The following is a 15,662-nucleotide window of genomic DNA, read 5'->3' as shown; positions in this document are numbered from 1 at the left end:
TGTCATAAAGATTACCAACATAAACAAAAACACATGATTTTATCCCTGAAGCAATGCTGCCATTTTTTAAAAACCAATTATTTACCTCGTTTTAAAACAAACTGAATTAGATAAAGAAAGATTAGAATTAGGGGCAGAATGAGGGATTGTGAAAGTGCCAAAGAGGTAAATAGGAATAATAATACACAATGAACGTTACGGCTGGAAAAGCACCATTGCAACTGTTCAAAAGCAACCTGAGTTTCGTTTGTCCACACTGAGGCGATGCGGTGGTTTTGTAATGTTGTTGGGGCGTAGCGCTGCCATGGTTTGGGTCCATTTATCTCATTGAAGGAAAGAATCAGTGCAAATCAGCACAAAGTTGCTCTAAATCATCACCTTTATCCAGTGATGAAATGTTTCTGTCTCCACCATGTCTGATGCTTTGTAGATAAAAGCCTGCCGTTGATCGTACTCTTCACGCAGCTTCTTCTTCTCTTTCTGTTATCTACACGTTATCTAAATCTCCTTCACCACGGGAAACCACAACAACAATCTCCAGGCAGCAACGTACCACGCCGACAGGTTCAGGTTTTGCCAAAGGTTTTGGTTGTGCAACAAAGCCGCCTTGCTAGTTTTTCACAGTAAATTATCCATTTTATTGATGGCACCCGCCTCTGTATTTGCAAATGTTTCACTAAAAACAGCTCGTATATCATTGTTTTGAGCACATGCCGTTCTTAACCCCACCCAGGACGACTGTTGTTGGTTTCAAGAAATACAATTAACACCTGTGGAAGATTTTGGACAACGTTCTCCACGACCATCCTCAAAATACCAAAGACCTTTTGGAGAACTGGTGTTCAACCCTCTAGTCTAGTTAGAGTTCAGAAAATCAATGCTACTCAGCGTTCAAGCTGTTCTGGTGGCCCAACACCTTACTGAGACACTTTGTGTAGCAGATATAGTTTGGTTTAATCACTAAATAATTACAGTTGCTTCTATTTTTACCATTTTTACTGTAAACATTATTGAAACTCAAGATTTCCTGCGGGCTGCAGTTGGTAGCGCTGTTGCCTCACAGCAAGAAGGTTGCCGGTTCACGTCCCGGTGGGGGCACCGGGATCTTTCTGCGTGGAGTCTCCATGTTCTCCCCGTGCAGCGTGGGTTCTCTCCGGGTTCTCCGGCTTCCTCCCACAGTCCAGAAACATGTTGAGGTTAATTGGTGATTGTAAATTGTCCGTAGGTGTGAATGTGAGTGTGCTTGGTTGTCTGTCTCTAAGTGTAGCCCTGTGATAGACTGGTTACCTGTCCAGGTGAACCTGCCTTGATAGACTCCAGTGAGGAGTGAGGATTAAGTGGTGTGTAGATAATGGATGGATGGAAGATTTCCTGCTGATATTTTAATTTGAAAGTTTTCCAGGAGAGGAAGAGGTTATACCAGAGGCTTTTAAAGTGAAGCAGTTTAATTTTCTGTAGTTTAACATCAAAGTAGAATCACCTGATGTGGAAGTTTGGATTATACAGTATTCACCAGACTCACCCTCACGTACTAAGACTTTATTTACTGGCTTCTCTGTGAGGATATCTGGGTTACTGATGCCATTAGCATTGAAATTAGCTGTAAAACTGCTTGAAACTAACGTCTGAGCAAAACATTTCCCTCTATTTGGTTGCTTTTAAGCGTATTATTCAGTGTTTTCTGATGCAGTCATTTGCAGTGTGATGATGAGACCGACGTTGAAGGTGTTTTGGGGTTTTACAGGAAGGGAGATGCAGAGACAGGCAGAAGGTGAGTCAGATTTTCGTGGAATGAGACCGTGCAGCTGGAAGTGTGTGGGAGGACAAGCCGGGTTAATATTTAATGCTGAAACGATCACTTTTCTGTTTCCAGCTCTCATAATAAACTCTGTGCTTGATTCCCTGAAGGGGTTTAGGATGTCTAATGGTTCTGTGAATGACGGTCTGTGCAGGATGAAAGAGGACAAACATGGTGCAGAAATAACAACCATGACGGTGAATGTTAGACAGGAGGCAGTTTTCTGCAGAAGAACCCTCCGGCATTTACGTATGAGAAGCACAATAAGTGCACTGAAACTCCACAAGAACAAGAGTGACGTTATCAAGATGTTGCCGTCTTTTATGAAATCACTGTTTTGCATTTATTATTTTCTTGCAGATGAGCATTTAAGGGAATGTTGACATGATAACTACCATAGGTTAGCATCTGGCCATCTTGAAGTGTGCAGCTGACCCTGACCAGTTTGTCGGACAGTGTTGACCTGAGTCACAAACTGGGAAAATTTTAGAACAATCAAGATCATTGAGTTCAGTTTCACTGGCCACCAACCAAACGCTGCAAAATCTGGAGTAAACTTTGGGCTTTTTGGGCCCATGGGCAGTTATTTTGTGTAAATTTTAACAAGCTAATGTCTCTAAACCTTTTCTTTTTTTCCCTAAAATTGACCAAATTTGAAGACATTTAGTTCGTCCAAAATCCCAGAAACTTGAACCTCAATACAACCCTCCTACAGATAGGAAACGGTCTTTTCTGGTGACATCTTATATGCATAAAAGCAAATTAAGCTCTTTTTTGCTCTAAAATACAAAATAAAAATGTTTTTTTGTTGTTGTTTTTTAACCAATCCGTTGGTTTCGCTTTACTCCAGTGTCACTTATTGTGATTTTAAATGTCATTTCACTTCCTGTACAGATAACTTACCTGAGTTTTACACCAGGATGTCCAGCGCTGCACTAAATCGCTCTCTGATGTGTTTAAACCCGACAGACGCACTGAGCCGTCGTCCCGGCCTCACTCGTGGCACTCGACGAAGCTCGGCGATGGTCGGCCGGAGCTGGACCCGGCGGCGATGGACACGATGAGCAGCGCCTGGCACCACAGCTACCACGCCAGGTCAGAGTCCGAAAGACAATCAGTAATCACTGGAAATCTGATTTAGAACTCGTTTGTATTCTCAGCTGTTGACTAAAGCAGTTTGAGCTACACGCTAACATCAGCATGTCGACATTCGGAGGCTTCACAGTGCGCCATCGTAGTTTGGTAAATTATCAAACTTACATTTCCTAAGAAACACAAAACTGAAGCCGGCTGAGGCTCCTTGCCATTAGTTTTGAAATGATTTTGGCCATAAGTGCAGCGATAGCTCCCAAAGAAACGACACCAATCTCCTCCAAACTAAGATTTACGCCTCCAAAGTGGGTCTGGAAATATAAACGGTGCCCATATTTAAGAAATAACTTGTGAGCTTGTCAGGCGTGAACCCGTCTGACCTCCAACGCTTCCAGCTGTCTGAAAAGATGTTTGGAAGTCTGGATTGTAGGTTCGCCGCTATCAGTCGGAGGGTCAAAGTTGACGTTTCCAGACACTCTTGTAAAGTGTTATCTCGGACCAACACACTCTGGTCAACAGTGATAACACAACAACACAGGACGGATGAACTTCTCACATGCTGGTGAACCCTTTAAAATGAAGCCTGCTTCCATGAGCCATGGCAAACATTTGGTTTTTATTAAATCATAAACGGTTTTGAATGTTTGGAGCCTGTTTTATGAGGAAAAAAGATGTAAAGAGTCGCTATGAGGAGCTGCTTCTCAAACATGACCTTTGACTTTGATCCTAAAAGTTCATTTTTATATTCGTTCACAACATTTGCCAGAAACTTATTGGGTCCCAACAGTTGAATTATTAGACACTGAAGTACAACAGTTGATAATCAAAAAATAAAGACAGAGTCTTAGTCATGCAAGTGAAAACTGAACTTTTTTAGAACCAGTTTATAAGAGATTATAAGATTGCAAGAACATCTTTGTAAAGTTAGAACATTGTGAAGAATGAAGGCCTTTTTGGAAAAGTTAGGACATTTTTGACCTTTCTTTCTGAACTTTTTGGAAATTTATGAACCTTTTGAGCAACATTTTAGAAACTACACTTTTGGACAGTATTTTCTAAAGGATTTATAAAGATTGATGCATTTTTTTTTGGCTGTGAAGGCTTTGTGAAGGTATAAATAATGTTTAAATAGACACGTTTAAACATGTTTAACCAGCGACAAACTGGTAAGACAAGGAGGACAACGTTGGAAAGTGAAGAACCTTTTGGCATTTGTCTTGAAGAGCTTTTATAAAGATGCATTCTTTTGGTGTGAAGGCATACAAAAATGTTTTTAGAGAAACTTCCTGGAAATTAGCGGCACTTTTTGGAAATAGAAGAAGTTAGAAAATCGGGATGTTTTTCAAAGTGAAGAACTTTTGAATTGACATGTTTAAACGTGTTTTTGACCAGTGAGGGGAGTTTTGGAGACCATGAATGTGGTGACATTATGGAAAATTAAAACATGTTTAGACAAAAACTAGTTAGAACAGATCGACTTTGATATTTGAAGACAATTTAGGACGTAAAGACACTTTTGGAAAGTGAAGAACCTTTAGAAGATAAAGGCGTGAGGAATCTTTAGGGACATTTTAGAAAACTGAAGATAATTTTTTTTAAAAAGGGATGATTTGGAACTTGGGAAACTTTAAAGAAGACGTGGACGTATTTTTGAGGGGAAACACAGTCAGTTTCTAAAACAGACAAGTTGTTGGAAAATGAGGACAGTTTTGGAAATGAGGAACCCTTTAGAGACGTAGTGATGTTTCTGGAAAGTAAAGAACTTTTTGGAAATTGGTGGTAATGTTTTGAATGCGAGCACATTATTAAAAATGCAGGAAACATTTTGGAATATTTAGGGACAAGTGAAACTTTTGGGAAAATGCAAACTAGAATCTATACATAGAAACTATGTCTACAAAAGTATAGCTTTGAAATCTGTACTTTTGGACAACTTTGACATTTGAAGACATTTTAGGACATAAAGACACTTGTGGAAAGCGAAGAAAAGTAAATAAGATGAATGCAAATGACTGGTTTTTGAAAAAGAGAAGCGTTTTTTGGAAATTAAAGAACCTTTAAGGACAATAAGGACATTTTTGAAACTACTTGTAAAAAGCGATTTGCTTTTAGGAAGACGTTGACGTATTTTGTAGGAAACACGGTCACTTTCTAAAACAAACAGGAAGTTGTTGGAAAATTCAGTTTTGGAAAATGAGGAACCAGTGTGAGACGTTGGGACGTTAATATTTCTGAAGGTGAAGAACTTATAAGAAGACATTTATGAGACTCTTAAGAGATGTGAACGTTTTGGGGACAAACGAAGACAGTTTCTCAAACAGACAGTAAGAATTCAGGAACCCACTGGAGACGTGAGGACATTTCAGTAAGCAGCGATATTCCTAGAAAGCGAAGAACCTTCAAGAAGGTTCCTCTTTGAGAGCGAGGACGTGTCGTCTCGGGGTTTTAATGAAGTGCATCGTTTCCTGCTAACATTTATGCCGTTTTTCCACAAACTGGTGGGTAAATATTTAGCGCTGCTGTGTTTTCTGTGAAGCTGCCGGTCAGGAGGAGCTTTGACGTCTTTGCCCACAGAGAGCGAGACATTCCTGGGGTCCCTCCCCCTCACCTCTGGGTCTCCCATGGCAACTCCCACCATCCATCCACCCACACACACTCACACACACACACACACACACACACACACACACACACACACAAACACACATTTCTGACCAAAGTTTCTCGTTCGCAAAGCATCTAAACGTCACATTTTCAGCAGAGCAGGAGCGAGACCAAAGGCTGAGATCAGCTGACGGCGACTCTGAAACAAGCCGGGACGAGTTATTTAGCGACACAGAAACACAGACGGACTCTGTCCCGGTTTCCACAGCAGTTAATTGCATTGTGTTCGCTCGACGGACTTGGTGGGTCAAACTGTGACGTGGACACACATGCATGCACACACATTTACATTCCAGTCAGTCACTGGGACGGAGTTCAGCTGCACATCAGCAGCTTTTACAGCCGGCCGTTGTAAAGACGCTCGGCTCATTACGTCAAGGCTCCGGCACTTTTATCCGCCTCCTGTTGGAATAAGAGCCTGAGTCACTTTTAAAGATCTGTTGGTGCTCGGAGCCTGTTGGTCCACATTAAGACTGAACTGCAGCAGAACCGGGTCGAATAAATTCAGCTCAGAAAATTGTTTGCTCAATAGAAAAGCAAGATCTAAATATAATACATGGAAGTGAACTTAGCAAGCTAGAATAAGACTAGACTGGAAAAGCAAGAAGTAAAAAGACTGATATTCCAGCAGCTGGGGCACGAAGAAGAACTGCAATATAAGAGAAAATCAGAAATTAAAAAAAAAAAAATCAGGAAAAATGCAGTAATTTTCAGACATTTTCAAAACTTATTTTAAATTTTTTAATGTCTAATAAAGAATAATAAATGCATAAAGACTATTAAACCACCTACAACAGAACACCAGCGTCTGTAGATTTTTGTTGTGAAATCGTGCAAATATACAAAATTATTTAGTTTAATGAACAAATGTGTGTAAAATGTACAGAACCAGTGCTTCTGTTTCTGTTGTCTTCACTCCTTGTGTTTAAATGTTGAAATATATTTAAAGTATTAAACTTGATTTTAATGTTTGTCTATTAAATAAAAAGTTACATTTGCAAATATAATTTAATTTGTCTCCTTATGGCCAAAAAATCCACAAAGAACTCACAGTTATGGAGGTTTTATTGTCATTTTACATCAGATATGCGAATCTACAGTCTAGTGTTTTTTTTTGTTTTTTTTTTTACTTTTTATAAATATTTTTGCATATTTCACATGATTAAAAACATATTATAGATGAAATTAAAATGTTGCACCTAAAAAATGTAAAATATTGGACGTGAAACTGCCATTTTATACATAAAAAATCAATATTACACACGATGCTGCAACTGATATTACACAAACTATAGAGTAAAGTAATAGTCCAGATGACATTGATGTTATAATTCAGATTCATTTGTCCGATGTTTCAGCTGGTATTTCTGCAGAAAAGCAGTTTTAATCATCAGCTTAATAAACACTGTGAATAAAACATTTTTAAGTCGTTATTGTCATGTCAGATCGGTATGTATTAATGCTTTATGCACTTTGTAGGAAAAAAGTGGAAAAACTTTCACACGACTGTAATGACGTTCCAGCTGTGACTCGCATGAAGGAACAAAACAAGCGTCTTAAGATCTTCTCTTTCTGTGTCCTATACTCTATTTTTATCAAGTGAAGGAGGAAATATAATGCATGCAAGTGTACTTTCTTTCACTTTGGTGATTAATTACACTGCAAAACAAATAAAAATACGACACAGTTTGGGAGAAAACACTTTTCTTTTTGGTGGTTCTGCTACTTTCTAACTCCCTGTTTCTTCTCTCCTCCTCTCAGTGCCTCGACCACCGACCTGTCCGGCGGCTTCGACTCCGGCGGCGGCGGCAGCGGCTACCTGAGGAAGAGCCCGGACCAGTACAGCTCCAGGGGCAGCATGGAGAGCCTGGACCCTCCCCAGTCCTCCCAGCTGCACTCCGGAGCTCAGCACCAGCATCCACTGGGTCACCACGGCCACGGCGGGTCCCACCACACCTACTCGTCCTGCCACCAGCTGTCCTCCGCCAGGTCCGTAGAACAACCGGTCATTCTGTCTCAAATCATCCAATTCTGATTCTTTCATCTCTGATTTGTCTGAAGTTTTAAAAGCATAAAATATGGATATTTATTTAAATGATCTTGAAACTCCAGAATTTTTTAGTTTTTTTGTTTTTGTGTTTCAACCTTTCTCACTTGGTTAGTCAGTTTTAACCGCTTAATCTGATACTCTTTGATTTTTTGGTTTACTCTTTCAGTTTTTGAGTTTGTGAGTTGGTGAGATGTTGCGGAATATTTGAGGTTTTTTTCTTTTTTTATTTTTCATATTTTGTTGTTTGTTGTTCATCCAGTTTCAGTTTTCGGTGTGAGCTGCTGCCTGTTGGTCGTGGGTTGATTTTTGATTTTTAAATTGTAGTTTCTTGTGTAGTATGTTATGTTTTGTTTTTGGTTTTCAGTTTTTAATTTTTCAGTCTTTATGCTTTCTGACTTTCTTTTCAATTAAATCAGAGATGGTCTAGCAGAAGGTCCGTGATGATTTGAGATGAACTCGCCGGTCTGTCCAGTGGCCTTGTAAATACATTTCAGTCATTGATAAGCTCTGAAGCTGAACCGCTCGTCGTGTTCCAGGTCGTCCAACAGCATCGACCACCTGCACAGCAAGCGGGACTCGGCCTATTCGTCCTTCTCCACCAGCTCCAGCATCCCGGAGTACCTCGCCTCCACCCCTTCGTTCAGCCCGGAGCGCTCCTATTCGCTGGAGACCGTCCCTCAGAGGGGAGGAGGAGGAGGAAGCGGGGAGATGCAGCAGGCCGACATGCGCTACATCCGGACGGTTTACGACGCCCAGCAGGGCCTCTCTCAGGAGCACGAGCTGAGCTCCACCTCCGCCGCCATGCTGCGCAGCACCGACTCCAGAGGCGGAGCGAGGCCGGGGCTGAGCCGAGACCTCCAGGGTAAAGTTTCTTCTTCAGGAGTTGCTCATGGGTTTGGTTATTTCAGTCTACGTCATCCTTTATGTTCTTGGTTCCAGGTTCAGGGGGCGGAGTCTGTTACCGTGGCAGCAGCAGCGGCAGCAGCAGCAGCAGCGGCAGCAGCGGTGGAGGCGCTCCAGCTGCAAACAGGCACAGCGTGGGTCCAATATGGGGCCCAGCCGCTAGCCGAAGTTCCTACGAGAGCCTGAAGGGGGCGCCCGCTCCACCGAGGCGCAGCGACAGCTACGCAGCCACCAGAAACCACGAGAGACCGAACTCCTGGTCCAGTCTGGACCACGCCAGGTCACTACGGTCAGTAGGGTCAACCCAAGAAAAGAATGATGTCATCCAAAAATAGACCAAACAATGATAACGATGATAAAACGCAGTAAAGAACACAAAACCTGGTCCGCTCTCAGCCCAGCCTGAATCCTAAAATATCTTTTTCTTACCTTTAATCTCTAATTAAGCAGCCGTCTTCTCCTGAAGTTGTGTAGGTGAGGTGTTGTTCTTAAAAGCTAAGAATTAGCTGTTCTTGTCTTTGCAGAATAACAAGTAAAATACAGTAAGCGTCATATTACGCTGTGATATTATGTGGAATGGTATGACACGCTGTAATGTCACACAATAAAGCCCCAGTGCTTAACACTAGAATACAATCACAATGAGATGGTATGTGATGGAATATACAGGACGATGTGATACGATACAATACAAAACAATACAATATGATGTAATACAATACGAGTCAGCATGATACAATGTAATATGATACAATATGATACAATTAAATGTCATAATTTGATACAATACAACGTAAAAAAATATATGATACGATACAATGTGGTATGATACAATATGATACAATATGATACAATATGAGACAATATGATGCACTTGGATACAATGTGATGTAATTTGAAACAATGCAATTCGATACAGTATGATATGATACAATAGAGTATATCCTATAATAAACAATATATTAGGACATGATGCAATATCAAAGACACAGTGTGTGATTAATTCAGTTCGGTGCAATATAATATGCTCCCTACATTACCGTCCACTTCAATACAACACAATACAATAGGATGCAAAGCTCTGCAATGCAATTTTTTGTTTGTTTGTTTTTTACAAAAAGTGGTTGGTCACCATGCTGCAGTGAAACATCCAGTCTACATTCCAACTGTTGTTGGAAAATGTGATGCACTTTTGTTAAATAAAAGTCACTTAAGCTGATTTAATTTTGTCTAATCTACTGTGTTTTACTCAGATCTCTGCAAAAAGGTTCCTGGCATCACTCCAGCGGCCCCGTTGCCTCAGGTAAAGCTTAATTCCATCTCCATGGTCGTACTGGAAAACAGAAGGGACTCCAACTACACCATCTACTTCTGCTCTACCAGTTGAATGTGTTGAAATAAGTTCAGAAGGTTCTCAAAATATAGAAACAGAGAAAAAATGTAAAACTGATTGTGCATATTTAGTTTGTAAAGAGACAAGCACAATGGCTAATTATGTTTCTCACCAAAAGGTTGTCTTCCTGATGGCTTTTTTTTACTGCATAGAAGAGAAAACTGACGTCATTTCTGTGGTTCCAGCTAAAGGCTCGTACGGCGCTGAGGGTCAGCTCCACACAGTGATAGAGAAGAGTCCGGAGAGCAGCCCCACCACAAAGCCCCGGCAGGGCGGAGGCTTTCCCCAACCGCCCTCCCCTACTGGAGCCTCCTTGGCAGGCTCCCCTCCCCAGTCCAACCGCCTCATTCTTCCCACGGGCGTTTACCCCGTTCCCCAGCCTGAGCCACACTACGCACAGATGCCCAGCTCCAGCCCCGGCCCCTCCGGAGTCTACCCGGCCCTGGCCAAGGAAAGCAGCCGGCAGCAGCAGCAACAACAAGGGCTGCAGGGTGTCGCGGGGAGGGATGAAGGAGCAGCGGAGGGCCGGAGGGATGGAAGGACGTCAGCTGCTGAAAATGGATACCAAAATAGCACTTCTTCATCGCATCCCCACTCCTCTTATTCAACATCTGCCTCTGCACAGCTCAGGACTCAGGCACACGAGGCAGACAGGTGAGGATTTTTTTTCACTGATGTATTAACCAACTGGCATTTAAGCTAATTAAAACACCTTAAACCAGGCTATTGCACTGTTTGAGTGTCAGATTGTCCACAAATACTTTTCAACACATTTCTATAACAACTGTTTCTTGCAAAAATATGACTAAATGCACAATTTTAATGTTGGCACGCAGATGCTAAGTCAGTAGTCCTACACTGTTATGCTAACTCAGTCTTGTGCTTTCATTAGGCATCAACACGACGAGTCTAACTTTGGACCCTATAGACAACAAATAAAAACTACTGGAGGAGGATCAGATGTCCAGACTGTGGCTCAAAGTCCTCAAAACCACCAAGGAGCATACAATCAGAGCGAATCCCATTTTCATACAAGCAAAGGACCCCACAGCCAAGTGTACCGGGACCAGAACCAAGATTTTCATATTCTGATGCAGTCGACCCCTGACCTCAGGCCCCTCTCCTCACAAGACAGGAGCGACCCCTACTTCCCTGGCCATTCCCGGGGAGACCGAAGCAGGTAGGAAAGGATCAGGGATAGGTGTCATGGGTTAGTGTCGAGTCAGGGTCCTTCATCTGTCAAAGTTGTTCAACAGTCTGATTTCATATTTCTTATCAAAGCAACTTCCATGACAGTTGGTCAGTTCACCCAGTGGTTGGATATACTCTGTTTATCAAGAGAAGTCAGTTGATCCCTCCTGATCTCTGTCCTCTTGCCCCTTGTTTTCTCCTCCCTCCCTTTAGATCGATGGACCAGAGCAGTGTTCATTCAGAGCCAGTGACATCTCCCAGGCTCGCCCAGGGACAGGTGCACCCTGGCCACTTACCTGTTCACCCTCAGCCTCAGGCTCCGCCCACCGCCGCCTCGCACACTTCACCCCGTCACTTTAGTGACTCAGCAGCTCTGCAGTACCAACAGTGGGATCACCGAGAGCAGGACAAAGATCGAGAACACCCGCTGACCCGTCTGGAGATTGCGCTCGCCGAGGTCCAGCGATGCGCCAGCCCCGACAGTGTTGTCTCCGCCAGTAGCCACGGCAACAGTAGCTTTAGCGATGGTACCCAAGGGCCCGCTCGCAGCCTCTCCGTTTTGGAGAAGGTCAGTCGTTTTGAGCGCCGGGAACGTGCTGGAAAGCAGCGCAGCCACAGCACCAGCAACAACCCACACAACAAAGCCACGCATCTGCGGGTAAGTCAAACTGAAATATAAATTTGTGATCACCTTGTTTTATTTTGATGATTTGCAAAGTAGCAATGTTGTAAACGTGTAGCAGTAAAATCAGTAAGACGGACGTAAATGCAAACACAGACGGCAGGCAGGTTTGTGGAAAAAATACATTTTAAGCAAATAAACCTACTTAACAGAGACAAAAAGTCCATACCTAAGGAAACTAATCCACAGAAACAAAATCCAAAACTGTACAAAAACTTGTGAGCATGAGGTATGCAAACAGGTAGGAGGAAGGGAGGAAGCAACACACTACGAAAGGGGATTTACTAAATAAAATAGGAAATTAAAGTAACCGGAACCTGACCATGACAGTAGCTTTCTGACCTGTCAAGTTGTCTTCATTCCAAACGTAACCAACCTCCTATAACTTGCTCCTTGTTAGCTGTTTTACTGCTTACCTGCTTGATGTTTTCTGATCTTTAATCAGATGACTGATAAAGGCCGCAGCAGCCCCTGTGGAGCAGAAGACCTCCGAAACATGCTGGAGAGAAGCACCAAGGGAACCAAAGCCCACCGGACCATGAGCTACAGAGGCGGCAGCAGCGAACACATGAAATACAGGTAGAAGAACTGTTAATACAACTGTAGATATAAACATATCGGTGACAACTTTTTTTCTTGGATAAAGGCACTTACATTACTATGTGGTTTTCAGAACTCCAGCCGATCCTAATTCGGCCCTTCAGAGGAGCAGAAGCACCTTCCAACTGGATGGATCTAGGGAAGGAGAGAGCAGCAAAGACTTTCCCTGGAGACAGGAAGTCCAAGAGATCTTTGTCCCCATGCAGGACACATCCTCCAACAGGTCAGTCCTTCAGCAGGTCAGATTTCTCCAACGGGACAGGATTCTTCAACAGTTGAGGGTCTGGTCAGCATCCTTTAGCAGTTCAAACTTCTCCAGCAGGTCAGAGTCCTTCAATACATAAGGGTCCTTCGGCAAGTCAGAGTCCCTCAGCAAGTTAGGGTCCTTTAGAAGGTCTGAGTTCTCCAGTAGTTCACAATCTTTCAGGATGTAAGATCCCTCAGTAGGTCAGAGTCCTTTTTTAGGTCAGAGTCCGTCAACAGGTCAGGGTTGGACAACATTACGCTCTACCAGGCCAGTTTTGTTTGATCCTGATGTTGGAAACTTGTTTCTAATCAGATCTTACAGGGACTCCTTGAAAGACGCCCAGACTCATGTCCTACGATCCACCTCCTTCAGACGACGAGACCTCAGCTCCTCGGTCAGCCCCCCACCTCCTGCAGCTCCTCCTACTGTCCCCTCCACCAGCAGCCAACAGCCTCCACCTGTCCCTACCAAGTACCACTCCCTGGAGAAAAAAGCCCCCAAAACAATGCCTAAACCACAGGGCATCGTCATCACACCACAGTCCATATCCATACCTCCGGTCACTTCCCCTCACACCCCAAAGGAGAGGCATGTGGTCAGTCCCGATGTTCGAGGCTCGAGCCCACCAGCCCTCCCCAGTGTCCCACCAGTTGGACCCCCAGGACTGATGCGGATCTGTGGCCGCAAGCGTCTGACGGCAGACCAGAAGAAGCGCTCATACTCAGAACCAGAAAATATGAACGAGGTTGGAGTTTCGGATCCTGAGACTGCTGCCCTTTTCCGTCGTGGAGGAGGTAAAAAAACTCTACACCTTTCTGCTGCCCTGACCAAACTATTCTAATACCTGTCTTAGGTCTCCACTTCGTCAAGTCTTTATTGCAAATGAGAGTTATTAAAGACAAAATGTTGTAAATTTGCTGGCTAAGAGTCATAACAGTTTATTTGGATCCGGAAATTATTTTGAAAGGCTGATGTGGCCCATGGCAGAGCTGGCATCACCAGCAAGCTAGCTTTAGCTTTTGCACTATGCTCACTAGTTTTGGGAATATCAGTCTGAGCGTAGAACCGAGATACCCTTAAGTGCGCAGCAAAATACCTCTTTAGCATCAGCTATGGAGGCCTAACCAAAAACTAGCATCAGTTTTCTGTAAGATTTATAATCACATCTGCAGATTTAAATCAATTTTTAAAAGTATTTTATTTATAAAAAGCTCTCCTGCTTTGTCTTCAGGCTTTGGAGAGAGAATTGTTCTGGTATTGCTAAAGAATCTGGGGTGCTGTTCTGGCAACAGTGTTGGAAACATTGCAAAGAATACCCAGCCCTTACACAACAATGATCTTTTTTAAACTTAAACAGAAGTTTTGCATCACATAAGGTCTTTTGACAGTTGAGGCCTTTGCCTGGAAGACAATGAGTTGAATGAAATGCCAGTATTGCAGTCAGTAGTTATCAAGTACGGCAGATCAGAAAACAGGCCCGTTTAACCACCATATATATTCCTTATCTCCCGGTTCACCAGAAACCAGCGTGGCAGACCGACGGAAGATGTTTGAACTTGTGGCAGGTCGTGTTGGTGGCGGAGCTCCTCAGAACCCCACGTCAAGGCCCGACCTACGGCAAGTTCAGCAAGACGCCCTCGCCGAGTACATGGAGAGGAAGCGAGGTGTAAAGAGAGACGAGGGAGGGCCGAGGAGTGGATCGAGGCCTCGCAGTGCTTATATACAGCCTGATAACAGCAACCATACAGGTGGGTTCAGGTGCAGGGATGTGTCGATGACGGAGGGTTGAGTGAGGGTTGTGGTTTCAAGAAAGGATGAAGCATAAATGGCAGGTAAAATAAATATTTAAGTGAGAGGATTTGGTAGATTAGTGCAGCGTTCCTTACTTTTGTTTCTCTCTTTCTTTATCTCTCCCTACTTGTTTTCAGTCTCGTCCAGTTACTCGGACACCCTCAGCCTCTCCTCCACCTCCAGCATGCTCTCCCTCCAAGACTCTGGCCTAGATCGAAGCTTCTCCTCTGCGGAGAGGCGTGTCTCCTCAACCCTCCCTCCTGGAAGTGACCTTCGGAGCTTCCAGTCCAACCTTTTCTACCCAGGCAGGGTGACCACACCGAGGCTTCCAGTGCAACCACCGCCTAGGTAACCCAAATCAGACACCAGCTGCATCTAGCACTGGTTTATAATCAGTAGCAATCTGACTTTAGGGATGGGTTTTGTCAGTCGATCATGGTTCCCTGGAAGACGCCTGATGACTTTGGTGGTCTGCCTGACTTCTTCTTGTTTTCTCCTTTCAGTTCCCCTCCTGCCTCCATTCTTGAGCTCCTGACCCAGGATCTCACCGGTGAAGCAGGGATTGGCAGACACAGTCAGTCTTCCAGTAGAGAACCACAGCCGGGCCATGAGCGGCAGATCGCAGAGCCTCAGCTGAGCCTGGGACTGTCTAAGCAGCTCAATGGGGCTCTGCAGAGGGCCGGGTCAGCTCGGAGGTCCGGAAAATCAGCCTCTGCCGAAGATCTCCTGGAGCAAACCAAGGACCGACAAGTTTCTCCTCAACACAGCCGCTCTCGCTCGTCCCCCACAGCAGAGAGACTGAACCAGGTAACACAACCCTCCACGATCTCACAGCAATTATTGTGAGCAAAAATAACAGAAATTTGAATTTGTTGACGTATTGTTTTTAGTTGAGTTTATGTGTGCCAGTTTTGCATTAATCATTTAGAACTGTCCTGTTTTCACAAAATTAGATGTTCAGAATATGAAAGCGCTTTGTGTCTTCGTAGATTCTTAATAGTCTTGGTCAGGTAATTGTAGGAGCTTCTGTAAAAAGCAACCAGACTCATCCAAAACTCTCCTTCAGTTCTAACTGTCTGATGGGGAGTTTCAGACGAATATAGACCCACCCAAATCACATGACTAATTATCTATTAATAACCCAAAACTTACATGCCTTGAGGTGTGATTGGTTGCGAAACTGCCGAGTATAACAACAATGGTAATGAAGCTGCCAGATTGGGAGTGACTCAAGATGCTGGTTCTGGCCAG

The 15,662-nt window shown here is 43.6% G+C and overlaps 1 protein-coding gene across 2 annotated transcripts in view; it reads left to right on the top strand.

Moving 5' to 3' along the window:
* Positions 1-15,662, top strand: part of shroom3 (shroom family member 3) — a 75,241-nt gene that overhangs the window by 40,751 nt on the left and 18,828 nt on the right. For both annotated transcript variants that reach the window (XM_008303464.1, XM_008303465.1), the window contains 14 exons: positions 2,768-2,893; positions 7,316-7,543; positions 8,141-8,466; positions 8,544-8,796; positions 9,761-9,810; positions 10,086-10,554; positions 10,793-11,080; positions 11,305-11,749; positions 12,219-12,352; positions 12,447-12,596; positions 12,933-13,414; positions 14,141-14,368; positions 14,549-14,759; positions 14,915-15,218. In XM_008303464.1, the coding sequence (XP_008301686.1) occupies positions 2,768-2,893; positions 7,316-7,543; positions 8,141-8,466; positions 8,544-8,796; positions 9,761-9,810; positions 10,086-10,554; positions 10,793-11,080; positions 11,305-11,749; positions 12,219-12,352; positions 12,447-12,596; positions 12,933-13,414; positions 14,141-14,368; positions 14,549-14,759; positions 14,915-15,218 (3,694 nt within the window). The remainder of the gene's footprint in view (positions 1-2,767; positions 2,894-7,315; positions 7,544-8,140; positions 8,467-8,543; positions 8,797-9,760; positions 9,811-10,085; positions 10,555-10,792; positions 11,081-11,304; positions 11,750-12,218; positions 12,353-12,446; positions 12,597-12,932; positions 13,415-14,140; positions 14,369-14,548; positions 14,760-14,914; positions 15,219-15,662) is intronic.

Source organism: Stegastes partitus, unplaced genomic scaffold (assembly GCF_000690725.1).
Source record: "Stegastes partitus isolate 25-593 unplaced genomic scaffold, Stegastes_partitus-1.0.2 Scaffold2012, whole genome shotgun sequence".
NCBI classification, from domain to species: domain Eukaryota; kingdom Metazoa; phylum Chordata; class Actinopteri; family Pomacentridae; genus Stegastes; species Stegastes partitus.
The sequence above is the reverse complement of the archived record's forward strand: the minus strand, read 5'-3'. Positions and strand labels throughout refer to the sequence as shown.